The sequence below is a fragment of the Colletotrichum lupini genome, chromosome 7 (assembly GCF_023278565.1).
Source record: "Colletotrichum lupini chromosome 7, complete sequence".
Classification (NCBI taxonomy): Eukaryota; Fungi; Ascomycota; class Sordariomycetes; order Glomerellales; family Glomerellaceae; genus Colletotrichum; species Colletotrichum lupini.
Genome location: NC_064680.1, coordinates 2,924,478 through 2,947,384, shown reverse-complemented (window position 1 = coordinate 2,947,384; position 22,907 = coordinate 2,924,478). Strand labels below are relative to the sequence as shown.

General features: G+C 51.5%; 6 protein-coding genes across 6 annotated transcripts; 4 read left to right on the top strand and 2 right to left on the bottom strand.

Annotated features, from left to right (window-relative positions):
• Positions 1-2,279: 2,279 nt before the first annotated feature.
• On the top strand, positions 2,280-2,882 carry CLUP02_13914 (uncharacterized protein; the record flags this gene model as incomplete). Its single annotated transcript, XM_049292849.1, has 1 exon — positions 2,280-2,882. The coding sequence occupies one exon, from the start codon at positions 2,280-2,282 to the stop codon at positions 2,880-2,882; it is 603 nt and encodes a 200-aa protein (XP_049149995.1).
• Positions 2,883-4,492: 1,610 nt separating this feature from the next.
• On the top strand, positions 4,493-4,993 carry CLUP02_13913 (uncharacterized protein; the record flags this gene model as incomplete). Its single annotated transcript, XM_049292848.1, has 1 exon — positions 4,493-4,993. The coding sequence occupies one exon, from the start codon at positions 4,493-4,495 to the stop codon at positions 4,991-4,993; it is 501 nt and encodes a 166-aa protein (XP_049149994.1).
• A 568-nt stretch (positions 4,994-5,561) lies between these two features.
• CLUP02_13912 (uncharacterized protein) lies at positions 5,562-6,173 on the top strand (the record flags this gene model as incomplete). The annotated part of the gene is made up of 1 exon (XM_049292847.1): positions 5,562-6,173. One exon carries the CDS (start codon positions 5,562-5,564, stop codon positions 6,171-6,173), a length of 612 nt encoding a protein of 203 aa, XP_049149993.1.
• An 829-nt stretch (positions 6,174-7,002) lies between these two features.
• Positions 7,003-8,402, bottom strand: CLUP02_13911 (uncharacterized protein; the record flags this gene model as incomplete). The annotated part of the gene is made up of 2 exons (XM_049292846.1): positions 7,003-8,009; positions 8,132-8,402. The coding sequence occupies 2 exons, from the start codon at positions 8,400-8,402 to the stop codon at positions 7,003-7,005; spliced, it is 1,278 nt and encodes a 425-aa protein (XP_049149992.1).
• A 1,893-nt stretch (positions 8,403-10,295) lies between these two features.
• On the bottom strand, positions 10,296-11,523 carry CLUP02_13909 (WSC domain-containing protein; the record flags this gene model as incomplete). The annotated part of the gene is made up of 4 exons (XM_049292845.1): positions 10,296-11,062; positions 11,133-11,184; positions 11,246-11,342; positions 11,480-11,523. The coding sequence occupies 4 exons, from the start codon at positions 11,521-11,523 to the stop codon at positions 10,296-10,298; spliced, it is 960 nt and encodes a 319-aa protein (XP_049149991.1).
• A 914-nt stretch (positions 11,524-12,437) lies between these two features.
• On the top strand, positions 12,438-22,587 carry CLUP02_13908 (fungal specific transcription factor; the record flags this gene model as incomplete). The annotated part of the gene is made up of 8 exons (XM_049292844.1): positions 12,438-12,597; positions 12,731-13,106; positions 13,201-19,238; positions 19,551-19,703; positions 19,743-19,815; positions 19,904-20,002; positions 20,070-20,256; positions 20,404-22,587. 8 exons carry the CDS (start codon positions 12,438-12,440, stop codon positions 22,585-22,587), a joined length of 9,270 nt encoding a protein of 3,089 aa, XP_049149990.1.
• Positions 22,588-22,907: the final 320 nt, after the last annotated feature.

The window sequence follows — 22,907 nt, the reverse complement described above, 5'->3', positions numbered from 1 at the left end:
GTCGAATTAGACTTCTAATCCGATATTAATAATAAAAATAGAATAACTTTATAAAAGACTTACTTAGGTACGGGAAGTATATAAAAATAAGAATTTAAAAAATATTCGTTAGTTATAATATTTACGTAACGAGGGAATAATATAAATATTAATAAAAATAAGAGATTATATATAAAAAGAATAATTATAAATAAAAAAGAAAAAAAGAATTTAGAATTATAATAATTTAAAAAGGGGTTAATATTAATAAATAAAAGTAGGGCGACGATTACCTAAATATTAATAATTATAAAAATAGCTTATAAGTAAAAGCGACCTAGGGATAGAATTATAGGGCTAACTAAATTTATTATTTAAAATAAGGGGCTTATACTTAGGTTAATAAGTACTATTTATACCCGCCCTTATATCATATATTTAAAAACTTCTTAAATAAGGGATTAATATAGTATATATAAACCGTAAATAAGTTTTAAAACGAAGCCTAGGGGAGGGAGTACTTTATTAAGCCTTACTAATTAGGCTTTATTAATTAAAAAATAGCTTAGGGAGTATAAAAAAGGGGACTAAGTAATAAAAAAGTAGCTTAGGTATATATAAAGCGCTAATAGTATATCTTAAGGGAAGGGTAGATTTTAATAATTTATTCTTTAAACCCTAATAATAGTTAGCCTCTATAAGCTTTTTTTTTATATTATATACCTCTTTATAGTCTTATTAGGCCTCGCTAATTAGGCCTCGTTAATTAAAAAATAGCTTAGGGGGTATAAAGAGGGGGACTAAGTAATAAAAGAATAGCTTAGGTATATATAGAGCGCTAGTAATATACCTCGAGGGAAGGGTAGATTTTAGTAATTTATTTTTTAGACCTTAATAGTAGTTAGCTTCTGTGAGCTTCTTCCCTGTGTTATATACTTATTGATAACCTGCCCTCGCGCCCTCGTATCGATGCTAGACCCCTCTGCTCACGAAGCTACCCCGGACCGAGAATCTTTAATTATATAATAAAAGAGCTATAAACGTTGCTTGAGACGGAGCAAGTTACGATAAGCGTCGTGCAGAGTCTGGTGGATCTCTACTAGAGCTAACTCTTATCGATACCACTTCTTAGAGAACTCCTCTAGCTCCAAGGACCTTCCTAACATGGCCCCCAGGGGATGGAAGAGATCCTGAAGACTATTTGAAAAGAGTTGAAGCCTATCGAAACGCGTGCTATGCGCGAGCTGCCTACGGTCAGGCTCAAGATGAAGGGATATACGGAGTACCTCGAGGTAGTAACCGCCCTGCAGCCAAGCCAAATTATGGAGATTGTGTCTAGAATATAAATACGCGAACGCAAGTCGAAAGGGAGCGCATAGTAATAGATCAGAGGGACTATTAATAACGCTCCGGATGACGGGGTCCATGGTTATGAATAGTCGTGCTGGGATGCAGTTTTGGGTGCTCGTATCGATCGAAACGTGCTCAAAATCTTCTGTAAGGACGACAAAGCTGTGTAGGATATTTATAGCCGTTTAAACATTGTCTGCTAAGAACTTAAACTTGGCGAACTCGAATAAGTCCCTGAAAACTACTATGTCGAAGTTCACGGACTAAGACTGTCGAGAGCCGAATTTGAGCAAAATTATAATCGGAATGAAGCTTGGGGGAAAGAAAACTCGGTTAAGATTGTCCATAGCGCGAGGACTTTTGGAAGGACTGTGTTGACTCTGACTGATGAGAAGGGTGCTCTCTGTCTGTGCAATGAGTGGGTTTATTTGAGCGGATCAAAGGTTATGGCTGAGTAAGTTATCTCTAAGATGTTGGCTGGGTTTCGTGAGGGAGAGATATACTACTAACTGCTCGTTCTATCTAGAGCTGTCGATATCCGCTCGGTGCTACTTTTCTGCGTATATTGTTACGAACCTGGTTACTTTAAAGATCAGTGCACTAATTCTTAGCGATGCGGAAAATGTGCTGAAGAACATAGCACATTCTCGTGCAAAACTATTAAGTAAAGGTGTCCTAACTGCAAGAATGAGGGCGTCAGGGATCTTAAGGATCAAGGCTATGCTGCCTGGTCCCCGGAGTGCTAATCTGTCGTAACGTAGCGAATGTTTGACAATTGTAAGTAACTCGCAAGTGTTAAAGTTCCTTGGGCCTCACCCTCGGCTCAACGTCAGACTACGTGTGAGACCTGCCAGACCACAGCTCCCCCGAAAACACGAAGGAATAGGAAAATTCAGTCAAGAAGGGCTGCTGGGGAGAAAGTTTCGACGCAATGCGTTGATGACGATAACATGGAGTCGAGCAGTCAAGGCGAGCCTCATCCGACTGGGGCATCATCAGCGCTGTCGTCTGTCGGCGGTTTGAATCGTGGCGATGGTCAGCAAGTCATAGATGTGCCGGTGGTTAAGGATAGGACCGAAGTTGAGGCGAGGGGCAACGAAGCCATGCAGACGCCTAGAGCCTCCTCAGGCCGTTCCCCTCTGGGACCTGAGATTAAAGTTCCCAATGCCTTCGAAAGAATGAAGTCTAGTTTTAGTGGCGTTGCAACTTCATCTAAGCAGTTAGTGCAGGCAAGTGTGAGCAGAGCGGGACACGAGATGGACGAGCCGGTGAAGAGAGGTCGTGGTAGGCCATCAGGGGTCAAAAACTCCGCGCCTAAGCCTACCGCCGTCTTCGACGCCATGGGCGGTGCAACTAAAAGCGCTCGAAACGTTCCAGTGTCTCTGCGGCAGCCAGAACCGATGCAGTTAGAGCCTGTGAAGAAGCCGCAGTCGTGTCTGACCGATTCCGGAGATGCGCCCGGGAAGCAGCCGCAGATATTTGGTCTGACTTTCCCTGCGGGGTTGCCGGCAAGGTTTGCGTCGGTAGAGGACAAGTTTCCGCCAAGCGACTGAGAAAGTACTTGCCGCTCTTCTCTCTCACTCTCTTCGTCTTTGGGTTTTCATTTGTCAATTGTATCCTTCTTCCTGTACCTCATTCTGAGTGGATGATAGTGGACACTACACAATTTAGTATGTTTGGATTCAACGTATGATTTCGTACTTGTAATTTCGGCATTCATCCAATGGCAAGGGGACCGGGATCGTGATACGGTGTCATCTGGACCTGGGAAGGCAGTTTCTGACCCGCTGGGTCTTGTCCTCCGAACCTCGTTCAGTTTCCACAGTCCCTATCCCCATTCCAGGTGATTGTTGAAGGTCAGTGACACCCGAAGAAATCCACAGTCTTCACTAGCTCAACCATTGGATCGCCCCCCCCTCCCCGCTACTTTGTGTTGAAGACTTGCAAGTTGCAAACCCATGGAATCATTGCAAAGCAATTGCGGGTCTGTTTTATCCCTCTTTCTCTCTATTTGTTTTTATGTTCTGCCTTTGCTAGCTACTCGGGCAGTTCTCAATATCGATTATATAGTATTAATACATAGTATTAGTAAATACTCGTACTATTTTAACAGATTATTTTTTAGATTTTTTACTTTTTTAACTTTCACTCTTATAAAGTTTATAATTACGGATTATTAATAATAATATTAAGCGCCTAACGTTATTATTTTATAAGCCTACGTATTTAGCTAAGTTCGTTATTTTTTTAAGTAATAATAGCTTATAATATTATAATATTAAAATACCCTCGTTATTATTATTAGAAATAATACTAACCTCCATAAATATAATATTTATTATATTTTTAACTTTACTTATATATATATAAATATATATTACCTCGTTTTTTTATTAAAATTAAAACCCGCTTCCCTTACTATTTCCTATTATTATATTATTATTATTACTTTTATTATTATTATTATTATTAAACTATTTATCTTAAGAATATTTAAAATACTAAGACGCTAACTCGCTAATTAATAGGGATATTTTAAGAACTAGTAGTTCGATTTTATTGATATTATACTTAATAATCCTAATTTATCATAAGATTATTCAAAACAATAGTTAATTATTATTTATCTAAAAATTTAAAAAGACGTATATACTTTTATAAGTATTATTATTATTAATACCGAATTTATATAATAAAGCCTCGATATACTTAATGAATTTAAAAATATTATTAATATTCTAATATCATTTTAATAAAACAAGAAATTTAGAAAACTTAAAAAGAAAAATCTAAAGCTATTAAAAAAGGTAAAAAGTAAGGGGTAGTTTTTAGCTATTCGGAGGGCGATTAATATATTATAGCGGGGTTATTAGCATCTTAAGTTTAGTTAGATAGTTAGGAACGGCTATAGCCGGCTATAGTTAGTTATAAAGTCTTATTAAAGTACGCAATAGAAACTCGATATTGACCCTGGTAGACCAGCTTGCCCGTGAAGGCGAAGATGGCCCCCAATGAGGCGGGCTGGACCCCGAAGGGCTCTTTCTCTATATATATATATATATATCCATACCTCTCTCGTCGTTCAAGATTCTTCAGAACACATATCTAATTCGTTTTCCAGCACTTACATATCTCTTTCCCTTACACAAGGTTGACCAACATCATGTCCGGTAGCCCCACGTATCATGTCAACTCCGAGGAGATATGCCGCCTTGTGAGAGAGGCTATTTCAGATAGCATGCCTGCAATCTTGAACGCAGTCCTTGCCAGAGTTCAGGGCACTGAACCGCCTCTTCACTCGGAGCCATCGCGCCAAACAGAGTCACTCCAGCCCCCTGAGGACAATGGCCCCTCTCGCCAATCCCCCTCGTCCGGGACTTCGACTTCGTTGATGCCCTCATCAAAGAAGTCCGCGTCGAAGAAACCCGCCGTAGTGAACTTCACAATGACCGTCAAGGTTCCAGGCCAACTCGGCTTTCAGAAGCTACGCAGATTAACCGACTTCGGAGCCCGCAATCGGTTGGGGAGCAGCGGCAAATGGCCATTCAGCGAGGTCAGGGACGTGACCTTCAGAGGCAATATCATGGAATTATTTTTCCGGAATGAGGCCTCCTTGAAGCGAGCGGAAGACGAGTTTTCTACTTTGCCAAGACTGCTCCGGTGAGAAGGTGTTCCTATCAGTATGGTCCCCAAACTGTACTACATTCATGTGGGAGATGTCAATTGGACTAAGGAATGGATAAGAAACAACGACGACCTTGCTTACGAATGGAGCCTTTTAACCGACGTGGTGATTTCCAAAGTCTTTCACAGCCTTTTGGACCTCTACGTCGTTGTGGACAGGCTTTCGGATGCAAGACATCTTTGTGATTGGGCGTTCCCGATGACCATTGGAGATTGGGGTTTTGAAACCTATAATAAGTAAGCGAGAACACTATTGTTCAATTCACCAATTCACTGGGACTAAAAGCTGATCCGTCAATAGACCTGTCGATCCTCGGAGCCTGCTGGACATCTGTCACAACTGCTGCGAACCCGGCCACTTCGCGAGCCAGTGCCCGAATCCCGCGATTTGCTGCATTTGTTTGGGAAGCCACCCGTGGCTGGAATGCACTGCCACGGGCTTGGGTTACAAGTGCCCAAATTGCATGAAACGCCGAGGAAATTCACAAGACCCAACTCTCAACATTGACCATTGTCCCTGGGGTTCGCAGTGCAAAAATCCCGAAACAATGGCAATGATGGCGGCGCGTGAAGAGTACAAGAGGAAGCCAAACTGGGGCAAAGGCACGTTTGTCAATGAGATTTGGAAACCTGGTAAATCCACTCGGTTGCCACCACTTGATCTCGATGATATCGACACTTCCGATAGCGATTGTTCCACGGGGTCCCCCAGTCAGCCGAAGCAGCCGCCTAAAAGGGCATATCGTGAGGAAGGACATGCGGGCAAGACTTCTGATCAGACTCAGCTTCGTCTAAAGAAGAGATGGCCGCCTGAATTTGTCCCCAATTCGAGTGTGGGTTCGGCTACGATGCTTGATATGAACAAAATGGGAGGCCCTACTACTCCCATCCAGATCGAAGAGTCACAAGCCACCCCGGCGCTTAGTATGGACTCAACGGAAGACGTAACAACGCCCATCCAAGTCCAGTCGTCGGCCTCTTCGGCGGCCTCTGGTGAAGGATCCTCGCAGCGAACCGCCATGGCTGCCGCCTGGGCCAGTCTCATGCCGTCAACGGCCCGAGGCCCACCGCTCGGTCCGAGGGGGGGTGTCGGCAGCGCGATACCGGCGAAACGAGGCAGACCTCGTGGAAGGGGTAGAGGCACAGCCTTTAGGCATTAGCTAGTTTGCTACAAAGATCCAGATTGCACGCGTCAGTCTTATGGCAAAGAGGTGGAAAGGAATGCACTCTACTAGGACAAGAAACTTCCACAGACTCCTGAAGTAATTGATTGATATCATCTTTTCCTTACGTATTGAATTTTCAATGTTGAGAGAGCTGGCAGTATTTGGGTCTGAGTTTGAGTCTGTCTTATCCCGGATGTGAGAGCTTTTCTTCTCGGGTCATAGAGAGTGTCCTTCTTTTGAGTCATATCAACAAGTATTACAGCATCTAAGGGACCTTACTCGGTAGGTTATCTAGCTCAATACTGGATCTCAACATACACAATGTCTTGTTCTCGTCCTGTAGCGTCCTGTTCATACAATGCTTGAACGCTACAGATGGCTCTCTGTTCAGGTTGTCTGGGTGACCTTCAAGAACGTTGAAATAAAGTCGGACGGCCGTCGGTCGCTGCACTGAGCCTCCCCTAGGGTCCGGCGTAGTACCTTGGAGAAGCCGAGTCCGGTCAGGTCATTGTGCGTCGGGTTCGCTATCACCACCGCACCGCACCAAAGAGGCCACAAACACAATGCGTAGAATGACACGTCGCGCCATTGGATTACTATCTTCTTGTGCTGAAGTTCGTTTTCTTTTGCATATTCTCGTATATAAGAACATGACAAGTTTCAACTATTTTCTACCAATGTACCTATTCAAGATACTTGGTGGTGCCGCTTGTAATCCGGTATCTCCCATCAAACCCCCCCTGTCTCCCTCCAAGCAGCCCGTCGACTCAACACGACCACGCACTCCACGTCCACCTCTTCATGCAGCATACCTACCTACTCTTTAGACTGTCGGCAACTGCTTCGCACTCCTCATCCGCTCCCAGGCAACAAAATACCCCTCCACCGTATCGACCCCCTCCTCGAACCCGACCTCGCGCACCCGCGTGAGATCGTACTCGCGGTCAAAGTCGCACTCCACCAGCATCACATGCAGGAAATCCCAATTGTACTCTCTAGCAGCGCCCTCATCCAGCCCGTGCTCCCGCGCCAGCGCGACCCACGCGTCGTCGTGTTCCGCGATAAAGTCCTTCATCGACGGCGGCGGGGCAGTAGATCCGGACGCGGTGCCCGTCCCTGCCTCGGCGTCGATCGCCGCTTCGGAGGACGGAGGCGGCGGCGGCGGCGCCACCCCGATGAGACCAAAGCGCTCGCACAACCGAGGCCACACCACCGACCACGAAATCACCGCCCCGCCGTCCGCGACGTTGAAGGCTCTTCCCCCGCCGCACCCTTCCGGATTCACCACCGCCGCGAAAATTTCCATCTTGGAAAGCACGTCCTGGTTGGTATCCGTATGCGTGGCGCGGTAACTCCGCAGCGACCCCGGGAACGGCACCTCCACCTCCACTCGGTTTCCGGACCCGAGGCCCCCGGCTCCCGTAGTAGTAGTACCAAAAACCCGCCGCCAAACAGACAGATAGATCCCAATGCCCCTCGCCATATTCATCGCGTTCGACGTCGGCGCAAACCCCACAATCACGTCCGGCCGGATCTCGGAAAACGTCCAGTTTTTCCCCCGCGACAGGTCGCGCAGCAGGTCGTGCTGCGTGTAGTAAAACACCTCGTCGGCCCACGGCCGCGGGATCCGCGGCGCGTCTTCGCGGAGCGGGGTGCGTAGCGTCACCTTGTCCGGGTGCATGAGGCCGTACCCCTTTCCGCCCGTCTGCAGGACGACGAAGGCGAGGCGCGGCGACACCTTTTCGACTGCCTTGACCGCCACGGCGAGTAATTTCGTGTTGGCTGCTGCCGCCGCCGCTTGTCCCTTGGAGACGTCTACGTCGATGTAGGCTACATTGACCTCCCCGACGTTGTTAGCAAAATCCACATTTCCCAAACACACACACACACACACACACACCCCTTTCTTGAACGCATGCATGGCATGCAACTTTCTCTGCTTGAGTACGTACCCGTGTAAAAGACGTGAGAAACAGTCTCCACTTCGGGAACCTTGTCCCTCAGCGCCGCCGCTACCTCGTCCACGCTCTTTGTGAAGTCGATCCCGGACACGAGGGCCAGACGGTGGTCGTCCGCAGGCAGCCGCGCCTGCTCGAGGGTCAGGGGCCGGTTTGCGGTGCCGGTGATGCGGGCAAAGGTCGTGGGCGTGGGGTAGATTCGAGCTTGGTTGAGGAGGGACCAGCCTGAGATGCCCAAGGCGCCGAGGATGAGTGCGTGTGCCATTTTCTCTGTTGGGCGGGGGGAAGGGGAGGTTCTTTTTCTTTCTTTTTTTCTTTCTTCTTTTTCTTGTCTTTTCGTGTTTGATCTTGGGACTTTTGTTCTTTTTGGGGTTTTCGTGATGCCAGCCGAAAGTGAGAAAAAGCACCTGTTATATAGATTTTTCTGTTTCCCCCCACCAAGTCCTCGTGCTTGGGGATTGATGTTGCTCGTGGTGATGAAGCTGTGTGTGGTGCATGGGCTGACTAAGGCGACGAGCGAAGGAGGTCTACACGGAATCCAAATCCCGAGGGTGATTGGTAAAACAAACCCTGACGCTCCGACATGATTTTAGGGTTACAGAGTGCGGTGAAGTAAGAAATCCAGTCAATTTGAAGGGGTTCAGGAATGTCTCTAGCAAGAAAACTGAAAGACGTATGTTGCCCGGTGGTTGACTGGTATCCTGGTAATATGACGAGAGGTAGCATCATGGCTTGATTTCCCCTCAGACTGAGGAGTTGATGCCCATCCTCCTCGTTCCGTAATACAAAAACGTACATTGCTTTGTGTTACAAAAAGCAGTAACTACTCACACTTTTAACTGCCTGCTGAGGTGAAGAGTCTATAATGATATTGGCTTGATAGCTTCAACTATACGTGACCTCACCACACGTTATATAACCTTGATTATATCATCATCGAGATCTGTCCTCGCTTTTAGTTTTAGTTTCAAAGCGAGCTCTACATCTCGTTTCATTTTAAATAAAGAACTATGTTCTATAATATACTTCGATAATTAATCGATGTGGTTCAAGTTGAAAAAACTCGGCCTGGCTTGCTATGTTGGCTACAGTCGGCCAGCACTGGCTTTGACGAGCAGCATCCCGCACTTAATAACTAGGGCAGAGAAACACCCTTTGGAGAGCTCACCTCGAGATTGATTCCATTTTCTACAGCATCATTAATTCAGCGACTTCTACTTAGCGCAACTACACGAGACATCGATCTGGGCTTGCACGCCCTCAGGTATGCACTACTGACTCGGGAGAAGATAACTCAGTCCATTATTTTTGGATTTTGGTCTGGTGAATTGAATTGCCGTTTGCTTCCTGACTGTCTCGTCTTTTGATGAAATCGCAATGGTAATCGTCACTGCAAGTGGCCTTGTTTTGGCTGCAAATCTTGCAAGCTCGAGCGCCTCCAAGATGGACGGCGCTGCACTGCGAGATCTGAACGCTTCTTCAACGCATCCATGATCTTCTTCTTACCCCCACACCCATCTTTGCGCCTGGAAATTGCTGCAGATTCCAAGCCCCGGCAGCGTGGGCTGAATGCCGCGGCCCGTCGTCGTCGTTGTGGCCATCCACGGTGCTTAGACCCGGACGATCAGCGCAGGGGTCGGAAAGATACGCAGGTGCGCCATTCCTTCTTCCGGACAGGGGTCAATCCAGGGGGATTCTCCTTCGTTGACAGAGTCTCAACTCCAGGTCGCCATATGACCAATTGAGCCCGAGGATTGACATCGCATCACGAAAAATCACCCGGAAGAACAATTGTGGAACGCAACGGACGGTTGATAATTGCAACCTACGTGATTGATTGTTACTTGAGAAAGAGAGAAAAAAAAAAAGGAACCCATTTCCGTCTAGAGTACCCTCCCACCCACTTATGATAGCTGTTCCAAACTCAGGACAAATAGGCGGAGCTAGGCGGCTCGTCCATGGACAACCGCCGAAGAATTATGCGTAAAATTAATCAAGAAAAGGAAAAGAAAGACAAGGAAGCCGGCGGAGTAAATTTTAACGAGCTCTTCCGAGTGACAAAAGGATACCCGACAATGTTCCAATTTAATGAAGTACTCCGCCGCCACAGCCTACTTCTGCAAAGTTGACCACTTCTCGGCCCAAGATTGGGCAGACATTAGACTACCAGGCTCAGAAAAAGAGTGACTGCGCCGGCGAATCCCATGACACAAAGCTCATTCCATTTGAAACCAAATGACCGAGATGCGGAAGATGCCGATACCGAGGAGGGTTTACCAGAGCCCGCCGGGGAAGAGACTGTTGCGCCTGGCGAATTGCCATTCGAACCACCAGAGGCAGCTGGTTGTCCGGCAGGGGGATTACCCCCGGGTGCTTGACTGGCAGCGGGCTGCCCAGCGGGAGGGTTACCGCCGGGAGCTTGACTGGCAGCGGGTTGTCCGGCGGGTGGACTGCCTCCGGGTGCTTGACTGGCAGCAGGCTGTCCGGCGGGAGGGTTACCGCCGGGAGCTTGGCTAGCACCAGGCTGCCCGGCAGGGGGATTGCCTCCGGGAGCTTGACTAGAACCAGGCTGCCCGGCAGGAGGACTGCCCCCAGGGGCTTGGGTGGCGGTGGCCTGCGGAGCTGCGGGGGAGCCTCCTCCAGCACCAATGGTAGGGATGGCGCAATTGCTCGAATTCTCGCAGAGAGAGATTGTTTGCGGTGGTAGTAGAAGAGTGCTCGTTATGGCGGAGTATGTGATGGATATGCCGCACATCTCAAGATATGGATCGACGAGAGGGGGCGCAGCAAGTGCAAAAGGAAGAAGCGGCAAAAAATGGAAGGACCTCATTGTGGGGGAGGTAAAGTTGGAGGTGCAACGAGTAAGTGCCAAAAGAATGGTAGGAGAGGATTTCAATGCCGAATGTTGCTCAAGGGAACGGAAGTCTTAAAGACCAAATGCAACAACTTCCAGTCTCATCAACCATCACCATCTTAAATTCATCAACAATCTTACAGAGGCAACCCGCCAATATCAAGTTTGGAATGAAATCAGAAGAGAACGGCCCCTAGTTCCTGATCGGCGCAGCTTACGCTGTCCCAGATCTTACTAGCGTCATGCTAACCCACATGCAGGTAGCGTGCAGATGAAGAAACGGGTCCGTTTAGGAAGGTCTTCGGCTTCCGTACTAGTGTGCTCGCTGCCTTTGGGAATCGATAGCCCTGTCTTCGGGAAGCAGCAGCCCTGCCCGCCCCCCTCCGTTAAAGTTTCGGTCTTTTGAGGACTTAAACAGAATAGCTATATTGAGAGAGCAACGACGTTTGCAGAACACTCTGCGGCGGAGCAATCGGATGTGTCGTTACCTGAGATATTGTTGGCGAGTTCTGCTATTGGGGCAGTAACCCATTTTTCCAGCCAATGAGAAGAGCCTTCCAGTGAAACTTGAAATCTAGCGACCGCGCTGCACCTGCCATACATAGCTACTTACGTACACTACGGTCGCAATTACTTATGATCGTAATTAAGTATGTATTCCGGAATCACAATAACTAGGCAATTAAGACCGTACGTAAGTTATAATTACGACCTTGGGCAATTGCGACCTTAGGTAATCACGACCGTATGTAGGTAATTACTCGGAGCTAGTTCTAGAAACAGCGCGGCCCGCCCGCGTCTGTGGGAGAGTACCTAGCCGAAGCAGGCGTATAAAGCCCTCTTATTGGCTGGGAAAACGGGTTATAGCCCCAAGAGGAAAACTCATGTTGGCTTACTGCCTTGGGACCAGACTATTGATAGAACGTGCATACCGGGTGGCCTCAAGCAGCTGCCAAGTCAGTTTAGTTTTACTGCTTCTGGAGGTTGGTAATGGCGACAACCTCAATGCCAGCTGGACAGGCACGCAAACAGAAGTCTTGCATTAGTGATGCTTCACGACATTCAAGTATAGAGAGCAGGATAGGGATGTACTTGCTCCGTGCTTAGCTCGCAGAAAGCTCTACAATTTGAGGAGAAATATACACAGGTTCCTCGACTATACTACGTTGTTGATGCCTGCCCGCTAAGTGAACTGCATCTGGCAGACGCCTCACAACTTGTCCTTTTCGGCCATCGTCCTTCACCTTCAACCAGCTCGGCATTGACTTGCCGTGATCTGGTCGCATACCGCTGAGATGAACCTCTCAAGAACGCAAGAGAATAAGTCCCACCGGTTTCATTGACGGTAAATAATCATGTGTCGTAAGCTCTAGATGAAAACGATACGAAAAGTTCTTGGCGGGAGGCGAGGCAACGGTAGTAAGCAGACCAAAAGAGAATCCGTGAATGTCAGACCAGTTTTTGTCGCGGCGTATTTGCGGAGACTTTGAAATTTTCGCATTGCGCGTTGGAGAAACACGCTGGTTCAGGATTGGCGGTGGAAATCAAGTTAGTGATGTGACGGGAGCCAACCGACTCCAGAACGCGCCACGTACAGAGTCGAAGAGTGGCCTTTGACTTGGATCATCCTGATCATACCCAAGCGTGTAACGTCAAGAAACTGACAGCTCCAAACTTTTGAAATATAAGCCGTCGTCCAAATTCCCAAAGACTCATCTCACGACAACACACAACACCAGCTCGCCAGCTTTCCATTACCAAGTTGCCTCTGACATCTCCATGTCCACAATCGATCAAGCATCCAAAGTCTTTACTTGAAAGCATCATCGCCAAGATGAGGCGCACTTCGCTTCTCACCTCGTTGATGAGCTCTGCGGCCATCCTACCATGGCCTGGCTTAGCAAGAGAGGACTGTCCCACCACTGGGCCAGCAGCTGTTCCAACCGCTGTCCAGCCTTTCGAAATCGTTCATTGCATCCCGCTTCATCTCAGCACTTCTCTCTCTTCCAATACCGTTTTCACTATAGCTGGCACGACCGTCAAGGTCACCAATGCTCCAACTGTGGTTAATACCGACTTCCTGACCACGATGACTATGACGTACAGCTCTGCTGTGTAAGCTTTCTAATAATAGCCCACCATCAATGACTCTTTCAGCGCAGCATTTTGAATCTTCTTCTAAATGGTGCTAACTTTCTTTCTTCTCCAGGGTCACAAACTCTCCCTACAATGGCCCTTGTGTCACGGTTACCGCAAATGTTCCTGCAGGATCCCAGCCGACCACCATTGTCATCCCTCCTCAAAGCGGCCAAGCCACTGGCACGAAGTACATCTGCTCTCCTCTCGAGTCCAACAAGCCCTGGTTGCCAGGTTCAAACTCTCCCAACGGTGGAAGCTTCACAACAGCCACGGCCCCCTATCCGGGCTCAACCTTGACGACCTTGACCATCCCCCCCAGCGGCGGCGACCCTACCGGAACTGTCCTCGTGCTGACCCCTGCGCCTACGCCGAATGCGGGAAGTCCTTCTTTCAATGGACCCTACACGACCATCACAGCTCCCGGTACGGTGTTGACTACTTTGACGTTACCTCCCTCCGGGACCGATGGCACTGGTACCCAAATCGTCTACGTCCCACCGCAGACGGGGGGGCTGGTGACTGCCACGTCGACCGGCTCTCGGCCTGGTCAGACAGGACTCATCACCATACCCCCTGGCAAGCCCGGAGACCCGACGACGATTGTCACGGTTGTTCCTCCTGCTAGCGGTGGCGTCGTGACATCCACCTCGACCGGTACAACCCCGGGTCAGACGGGGCTGATTACTCTGCCTCCTGGAAAGCCTGGCGACCCTACCACTGTGGTCACGATTGTCCCTCCCCCAACAGGAGGCGTGGTCACTTCCACTTCGACTGGTACCAGCCCTGGTCAGACAGGTCTACTGACTCTGCCGCCCGGCAAGCCCGGGGACCCAACTACGGTTGTTACCATCGTCCCCCCTCCGACCGGCGGGGTTGTCACGTCAACGTCCACCGGCACGCAGCCTGGCCAGACTGGCCTCCTGACATTGCCTCCCGGAAAGCCTGGAGATCCTACTACCGTTGTTACTATTGTGCCGCCTCCTCCCACTGGGGGAGTGGTCACTTCCACTTCAACCGGCACCCGGCCCGGTCAGACTGGTCTGTTGACACTGCCGCCTGGAAAACCTGGCGATCCTACCACAGTCGTCACCATCGTCCCACCACCCACCGGAGGTATAGTCACTTCTACATCGACTGGTACTCAGCCCGGTCAGACTGGCCTACTCACCCTCACCCCTGGAAAGCCTGGTGATCCTACTACAGTCGTTACTATCGTACCTCCTCCCGGTGGCTTTGTTACTTCTACGTCGACTGGCACTCAGCCAGGCCAAACGGGCCTCCTCACCCTTACTCCTGGAAAGCCTGGCGATCCTACCACAGTTGTTACCATCGTCCCACCACCCACCGGAGGTATAGTCACTTCTACATCGACTGGTACTCGGCCCGGTCAAACCGGCTTATTGACCCTGACACCAGGTCGACCCGGCGATCCTACCACAGTTGTCACGATTGTGCCTCCTCCTGGTGGCTTCGTCACTACTACTTCCACTGGCACTCAGCCCGGTCAAACCGGTTTGTTGACCCTGACACCAGGCCGACCCGGCGATCCGACTACCGTGGTCACCATTGTGCCCCCTCCGGGAGGGTTGACAACTGTCACCTCAACAGGCACTCGGACTGGCGTCACAACTCTCACGCCCGGCCGCTCAGGAGATCCAACGACTGTGGTTACGTTCGTTCCATCTCCCACAGGTGGCTTCGTCACAATCACCTCAACCGGAACAGGAATTGGCCTCATCACCCAGACTCCTAGCCGCCCAGGCGACCCAACTACCGTCATCACCATTGTCCCAAGTCCTACAGGTGGCTTCGTCACCATCACATCTACTGGAAGTAGCACTGGCCTGATTACTCAGACTCCCGGTAGGCCTGGAGATCCAACTACAGTCATCACTCTGGTGCCAAGTCCTTCTGGCGGGGTGACGACCATCACCTCAACCGGAACAGGAACTGGGTTGATCACTCAGACTCCTGGACGACCTGGCGACCCGACTACAGTCATTACTATTGTGCCCTCCCCAACTGGGGGCTTCACTACAATTACCTCCACGGGAACAGGAACTGGCTTGATCACTCAAACCCCTGGCCGCCCCGGAGATCCTACCACTGTCATTACTATTGTTCCGTCTCCCACTGGAGGTTTCGTCACCATAACCTCTACCGGAACGGGTACGGGTGTCGTCACTCAGACTCCCGGCCGACCTGGTGACCCAACCACCATCGTGACTATTATCCCGAGCCCCACGGGAGGCATTCTTACACTTACGTCTACCAGTGGTTCAGTCACTGGCGTCACCACCCAGACTCCGGGTAGACCTGGGGATCCCACTACTGTCATCACTTTCGTCCCAACCCCCATTCCTCGGGTTACTCTCACTCAAACGGGGTCAACTACCGGTCTTACAACCTTGACCCCCGGAAGAGTGGGAGACCCGACTACAGTCATCACCCTTGTGACTGGCCCTCCATATGTGACCGTCACATCGACGGGATCCTCAACTGGCCTATTCACTCAGGCTCCTGGCAGACCCGGAGACCCGACTACAATTGTCACCATTGCGACTGGCCCGCCGCCCGTTACCGTGACATCCACAGGCAGCACCACCGGATTGACTACGATTCCTGGAGGACCTGGAGGACCACCAACTGTGATTACTTTTGTGCCGACACCACGTGTGACTACGATCATTTCAACAGCTAGCACGACCGGCTTGACGACTCTTCCCTACGGCGGTGACTCGGTTTACACAGTAGTGACATTTGTTACTCCCTCGTCACCGGTCACAGTCACTTCGACTGGAAGTATTACTGGTCTGACAACCCTTACTCCGGGGCCCAGTGGCGGCCCTCCCACGGTTGTCACTTTCGTTACTACACCAGTTCCAGTCACAGTCACTTCGACTGGAAGCGTCACTGGCCTAACGACTCTCACACCCGGCCCTAGCGGCGGCCCTCCCACGGTTGTCACTTTCGTTACTACACCTGTGCCAGTCACAGTCACTTCGACTGGAAGCACTACTGGCCTGACAACCCTTACTCCGGGACCTAGTGGCGGCCCTCCCACGGTAGTCACTTTCGTTACTACGCCCGTACCAGTTACAGTCACTTCGACTGGAAGCGTCACTGGCCTGACTACCCTTACGCCCGGCCCCAGCGGTGGTCCTCCTACGGTTGTAACCTTCGTCACTACGCCCGTACCAGTCACAGTTACTTCGACTGGAAGCATTACTGGCCTGACTACCCTGACTCCCGGCCCCAGTGGCGGCCCTCCGACTGTCGTGACTTTTGTCACAACCACGGCTCCGATCCCGCCGGTGACTATCATTTCGACCGGTTCTACGACCGGTTTGACCACTGTCCCACCGGGTCCCAGCGGCGGCCCTACAACAGTCATCACCTTTGTCCAGCGTCTAGGCTTCATCACCACGCTCACTTCGACAGCCACCCAGACTGGAGTAACAACTGTGATTCCTACAGACCCTGCCGGTACCACTAGTGTCATCACTTTCGTTCAGCCTCCTACAGGCTTCATCACAACAGTAACGTCCTCGGCTACACGCACTGGAGCGACCACCATCATTCCATCCGATCCCGCTGGCACCACCAGCGTCATCACCTTCGTCCCGATCACGGGCGGGCTCACAACCATCACTTCCACAGGCACACAGACGGGAGCTACCACCATCATTCCATCGGATCCCGCCGGAACTACCAGTGTCATCACTTTCGTTCCTCCGATCACGGGCGGCTTGATAACTCTTACGTCGACTGGTACCCGAACAGGAGTAACTACAATCGTTCCAACGGATCCTGCTGGAACCACCAGCGTCATCACCTTCGTTCCTATCACCGGTGGTTTGACCACTCTCACATCGACCGGCACTCAAACAGGAGTCACTACTATAATTCCAACAGATCCTGCTGGAACCACCAGTGTTATTACCTTCGTTCCTCCGATCACAGGTGGCTTGACAACTCTCACGTCAACCGGCACCCAGACGGGTGCAACTACAATCATTCCAACGGACCCTGCTGGAACTACCAGTGTTATCACTTTCGTTCCCCCCATCACGGGTGGTTTGACCACTCTCACATCGACAGGCACTCAAACGGGTGTAACTACAATCATCCCCACGGATCCCGCCGGAACTACCAGTATTATCACTTTTGTTCCCCCTATCACGGGTGGCTTGACAACTCTTACGTCGACCGGCACCCAGACGGGTGTAACTACTATTATCCCCACGGATCCCGCCGGAACCACTAGTGTCATCACCTTCGTCCCTCCGATCACTGGAGGACTTACGACGGTTGTATCTACAGGTACACAGACTGGCCTCACTACCATTATCCCCACGGATCCTGCTGGCACAACAAGCGTCATTACTTTTGTGACCCCTAGCAGCACTAGCAGCAGCTCGACCTCAACCACAATTGCCCCTGGTCCGACCTACAGCTGCGACGCTGGTGGCTACTTGATTCAGAGCACCACACTCTACCGACTAAACCTCACTACTGGGGTTCAGACCACGGTTTCTACCAATGTTGGACCTGGTGGTCAGATCAACGCGATTGGCTATAACCCCTTGGATAACTACATTTATGGTATTACTACTGTGAACAATGTGAACCGTATAATCCGCATCGCGAGCAACGGCCAAGCGGTTCTCATTGGCCCAGATCTTCCAACTGGATACTACAACGTTGGAGAGATCGACACACTCGGACGATACTACATCAGCGTTAGCGGTGGAGCCTGGGCACAAATCGATATGAACCCCAACTCGGCGACCTTCACGCAGATCATCGCCACTGGTACTAGTACTATCGCCAATGGCGTATCCGACTGGGTTTATGTACCCGGAGGTGGCGATTACCTCTACAGTATCACGGGAGTCGACGCCAACGGTCGATTCTCATTGGCGAGATGGAGTCGGACTACTCATGACTGGTCAATTGTACGGACATACACGAGGATCAATGGCAACGAAGTGTTTGGAGCGCTTTATGCCTCGAGCGGCAACACGTTCTACGGCTCCGAAAACAACAGCGGAAATATTTATAATTTCAACGTCAACTCTGGTCAGCCAACCTTGGTCTCCGATGGTCCTGTTTCGGGAGTCAACGATGGAGCTCGCTGCGTATATACAGCAGATCCATCCATTCTCACCACTTCCACAAGTTCTACCATGACCAGCACGACCTCGTCATCGACGAGCAGTTCCACTTCAGCCACCCCCACCACTGCTGCCCCGACTACAACTGACACCTCCACCACGTCCAGCTCGACGACTTCGTCCTCGACTTCTTGCGTGGTCTCCTTGACGAGCACGGCCTCGGCCGCCGCCCCGGCGGGTGCCACAGCCCAAGTAGTTGTTCCTGCCTGCGCCACTGTCATGCGATTCACCGTCCTCGGTGGCGGCGGTGGCGGCGGTGGTGCTGGTGCATCGATCAACGGCTCCATCGCTGTTACCCCAGGCGAAACTGTTTTGCTGCTCGCTGGCGGCGCTGGTACGAGAGTCAATGCCGTTGGTGCTGCTGGCCAGAGTCAGTACGGTAACGGTGGATCTGCCTCCAACAATGGCGGTGGAGGTGGCGGCGCTTCCGCTCTCTACCTCGGCCAGAACCTTCTTGCGGTCGCTGGCGGAGGCGGCGGCGGGTCCATCGTGGTATCCAACAACGGCCAAGGAGCTTTTGAACTAAACTACAACTACATTGGCGGAACAAGTAACGCCGGTGACAAGGGTTCTTCCTACAATATCACGCTGCCGAGCGGTACCGTCACGTCCACATCCAATGGAGGAGCTCCGGGCACTCAGATTCTCGCCGGAGCCGGTGGTAGGTGGACAGGCTTGGGAACGTCGGCAAACGGAAATCCGGGAAGCGGATCCGTTGGCGGAAACGGTATTGCCGGCGCGGGCGGCAGCTTCAACGATGGCTCTGGCGGCGGCGGCGGTGGTTACCGCGGTGGAGGTAGCGGAGCCACTGGCTACTATTCGGTGGGCTCAACAGTCCAGCGTATGCCGGCCGGCGGTGGCGGTGGTTCCAGCTTCGTGGACGCCTCGGTTTCGGACTCGTTCCAAGGCCTCGCCGCTTCAACTGCCCCCGGTAGAGTTGTCGTATCCTTTGCCTAGTTATCCAAACGGGCTCCGAATGCATTGTGGTCATTTCGGTTTCACCTCTTGCTTTCTTTTTTCTTTTGTCATTCTGGTACTCTTGGAACGCTGATAGACACTGTAACACTTCATACTCTCCTTTACTAGGCTCAAGCTAGCCTCAAGCAACACAATTTGTCATTGCTCTCGAATTACACTTATGTTAGAGATTTACTATCCGAGTGGTAGGCTACTTATTTTAAGTAACTCCCGTCAAACTTCTTATTCATAATATCATACTACAATCATCCAAACACCCCAAAAGATAAAGTCCCTCCTTCATCCTTGAAGAAGCAACAAGACGAACAAAAAGTTGTTGGTGATTACCTAATTTACAGGATGACTCATCTGTCGGCAAAATGTCGCTTTGCCGACGAGACCGGAGAGAGACGAAAGCTCGGGCCGCTGCCAGCTGCCGGTGCGTTGTGAAATCTGACAAAGCAACAAAGCTGGCAAGCCTGGGTCACCTCGGCATCCCGACATTTCGCCGTCATCGGTGTGACGAGAGAGCCCTCTGACACATACTCGCAGTGTCCCTGACAGTAAGGGAAGGTAAGTAGGTAGGCACGCGTAATTCGTATGTTGGTGGGAAATTGACCATGGACAACGCTTTCGAAGGGATGCATCGGACTTGACCTCGTCACTTTCTTTCTTGTCTTTCTTTGTCTTCAACCTTTACTTTACTCTTGTTTCATCACCTCTTCTACCCACTGTCAGGTACTCAAACCCGCACCTCGAGACATGCCATTCCCACCATGGCGGCTCGCAACAGCCACCCATCCAGCAGCAGCACGATGGAGGCTCGCAGAAGCCCCTTTGATGACGGGCCTCTCCCGCCCATCAAATCAACCGCGTGCCGCCGATGCCATTCGCGAAAAGTAAAGTGCTCCGGCGACCAGCCCTGTCAGAATTGTCGGCATGCCGGGAAGGGTGCCGAGTGCACTTATCCGCGCCGCAATAGACAGGTCAAGGTCAGACAAAGGTACTTTACATTTGACTTCTGAACGAGAGCCATGCAACTACACACAACACACGGTTTCTTGCTTTCCTTTTCTTTCCTTTCTTCTTCTTCTTCTTCTCTACTATGAACTACGGGATAATGATGAGCTCATGCCAAGAATTTGTTGTACAATTACAGCTACATTGACGGTCTTCTGGATGAGATTCGCCGTCTCAAGAGCCAGGTTGCCTCTCAGAGCGCTTCGACCTCCACATGTGCGCCGCTAGATGACGTGATATCAACGACGACGTCGACAGCAACACCATCTCAAAACACCAGTTACACTGGCCACAGGGAGGTCTTGTCAACGCCAACGTCTGCAAACCTAGGCGACAATGAAGATCTCTCGACAGTGGCAGCGGCGGCGGAAGATGCAGTAGCGGCAGCCGGAACCGCAGCTCCAACAACGGCAACCCTCGAAGTTCGACCGTGGTTCATCAACGCCAACGTCTTCCGCACCCCGATCCTCATCGGCGAGGTCGCTGACGCCGCCTTCTCCACCCGCTTCCGCCAGGTCATCTCGGACCCCTACGCGCCGCAACCTCGCCACATGCTGCGCGTGAACTACGCTCCCGACGCCGAGCTCATGGCTCTCGTCAAGTCCTCCGACGTCGCCTGGCCCACGCCCTCGCGCTCCCGCTTCCTCGTCGAGGTCGCCCTCAAGTACGTCGCCCGGCGGTACCACGTCGTCCGCCGCAGCGCCGTCATGCGCGACCTCGAGCAGAGCATTCACAACCCCTCCTGGGGCGACCTCATGCTCCGCTCCAAGCTGTGGGCTCTCTTCGCCATCGGCGAGCTCTACTCCACAAGGTCCATCCCCTCGGAAAAGGACTTCCCCGGGATGCCCTACTTTGCCAAGGCCTCGCGCGTACTGGGTGTGCTCGACGAGCGGCCGGGCACGGATTCGATCGAGATCATGCTGCTTCTTTCCTTCTACTCGTTGGCCCTCAACCGCCGCTACAGCGCCTTCGTCATGTCCGGCACCGCGATGCGCATGGCCATCGTTATGGGCCTTCACCTCAACATCCCCGAGTCCCAGCTACGCGACCCTGATCTACGCGAGCACCGCAAGCGCCTCTTTTGGACGACGTACATCTTTGACCGCATCTGGGCCTCTAAGCTCGGCCACCCGACCGCCATCCAAGACAGCGACGTCGGCGTCGATCTGCCCTCTGAGGCGGAGAATGATGGGGTGGCAGTGGTGCGGACTCACGCGACCGACTTTGAGGATACCGCATACCACGTGGCGAGCCTGCGGCTGGCGGCCCTCATCACCAAGACGGTCCGCTCCATCTACGGCCAGCGCAGCCAGGGCGAGGCGACGACACTGTCGACGAGGGTCCAGCAGGCGCTCAAGGATCTGCGGGCCTGGGTGGAGGATTTGCCTGCCCATTTGCAGCTCGATAATGCGGGAACTGGGCCGAAGCCTATTTCGCTGCACTTGTCTTTTAACCAGGTATTAGAATCTCGCACAGACGCTCACCTGAAGAGACAATCCTTTACTAACGCATGCTCCTTCAAGTGCGCAATCCTAGCAACACGCCCAATTCTCCTCCACATCCTACGAACCAAAGTCGCCTCATGGCCATCCGCAACCACGACCACAGAGACTCAGCAAGTCCCCGCGAGCGCAATCACGCTATCGGAAGCCTGTATCCGCTGCGCGCGCCACTCGATTCGCTTGCTGACTGAATCGTGGATCGACGGGTCTTTTGCGACGTTTGACTATTTTTACACGCAGTACCTTTTCTCTGCGCTGACGATCCTCGCCGCGTCGAGTCTTCTCCAGGACAGCACGTCAGGGGCGGGGACAACGCCCAATGACGACAAGGAGGCCTTTGAGGAATCGGTCAGGTTCCTCTCGCAGCTGCGCGACGCGGGGAATTTCGCTGCAATGGAGTACTGTCACCACGTCGACGTGATGAGGGCTGAGCTTGATAGGTTTTATGCGAAGCGTATGGGGAGGGTGGACGCTGAGCAGCAGCAGACGCAGACGCAGGTTTCTTCTACATCTTCCTATGGCGAGGTACTGCCGCCGTCGCACGGACCCGGACCTGAACCTGAATCCGGCCCGCTAATGTCGTCGCAATTCGGTCCCAGTGGTGCAAGTGGACTTCCAGTGCGGCCGGGGACGGGGCCCACGACGGCGGGAATGGCGCTGACGGAGCCGTCGTTGGAGGAGCTCCTTGCGCAACCGGTGTTGGATCTGCAGTTTTTGGAGGCGTCGTTCTATGATGACTTGCAGGCGTTGTATTGGCCTGATTTTAGCGCGGAGAATTGGGATACGTGGGCTTCTACCTGAAGGTCTTGCTGTTGTTAATAAGAGAAGAGGTGTGGGGGTGAGAGTTGAAATCTCAGGACTGCCCTGTTCAAGGACGAACGGGTGCAAATAATTCCGTGCCCATTGATGTACACAGCCAATCGAAATCGAAAAGACTCTGATTCGAAACATAAACGACAGATGAGATGCCGTCGACTTTGTTTTATTTGCGGGATCGTTTTCTTCCGGGGAGGTGGTCCAGGTGGGGGGTACGGACACGGGAGAAATGGTACTTCTTTCCCGATTCGGTGGAGACAGGGGCCCGTGATTGGGGGGAATTTCTGTCTTTCTTGTTGGATTTC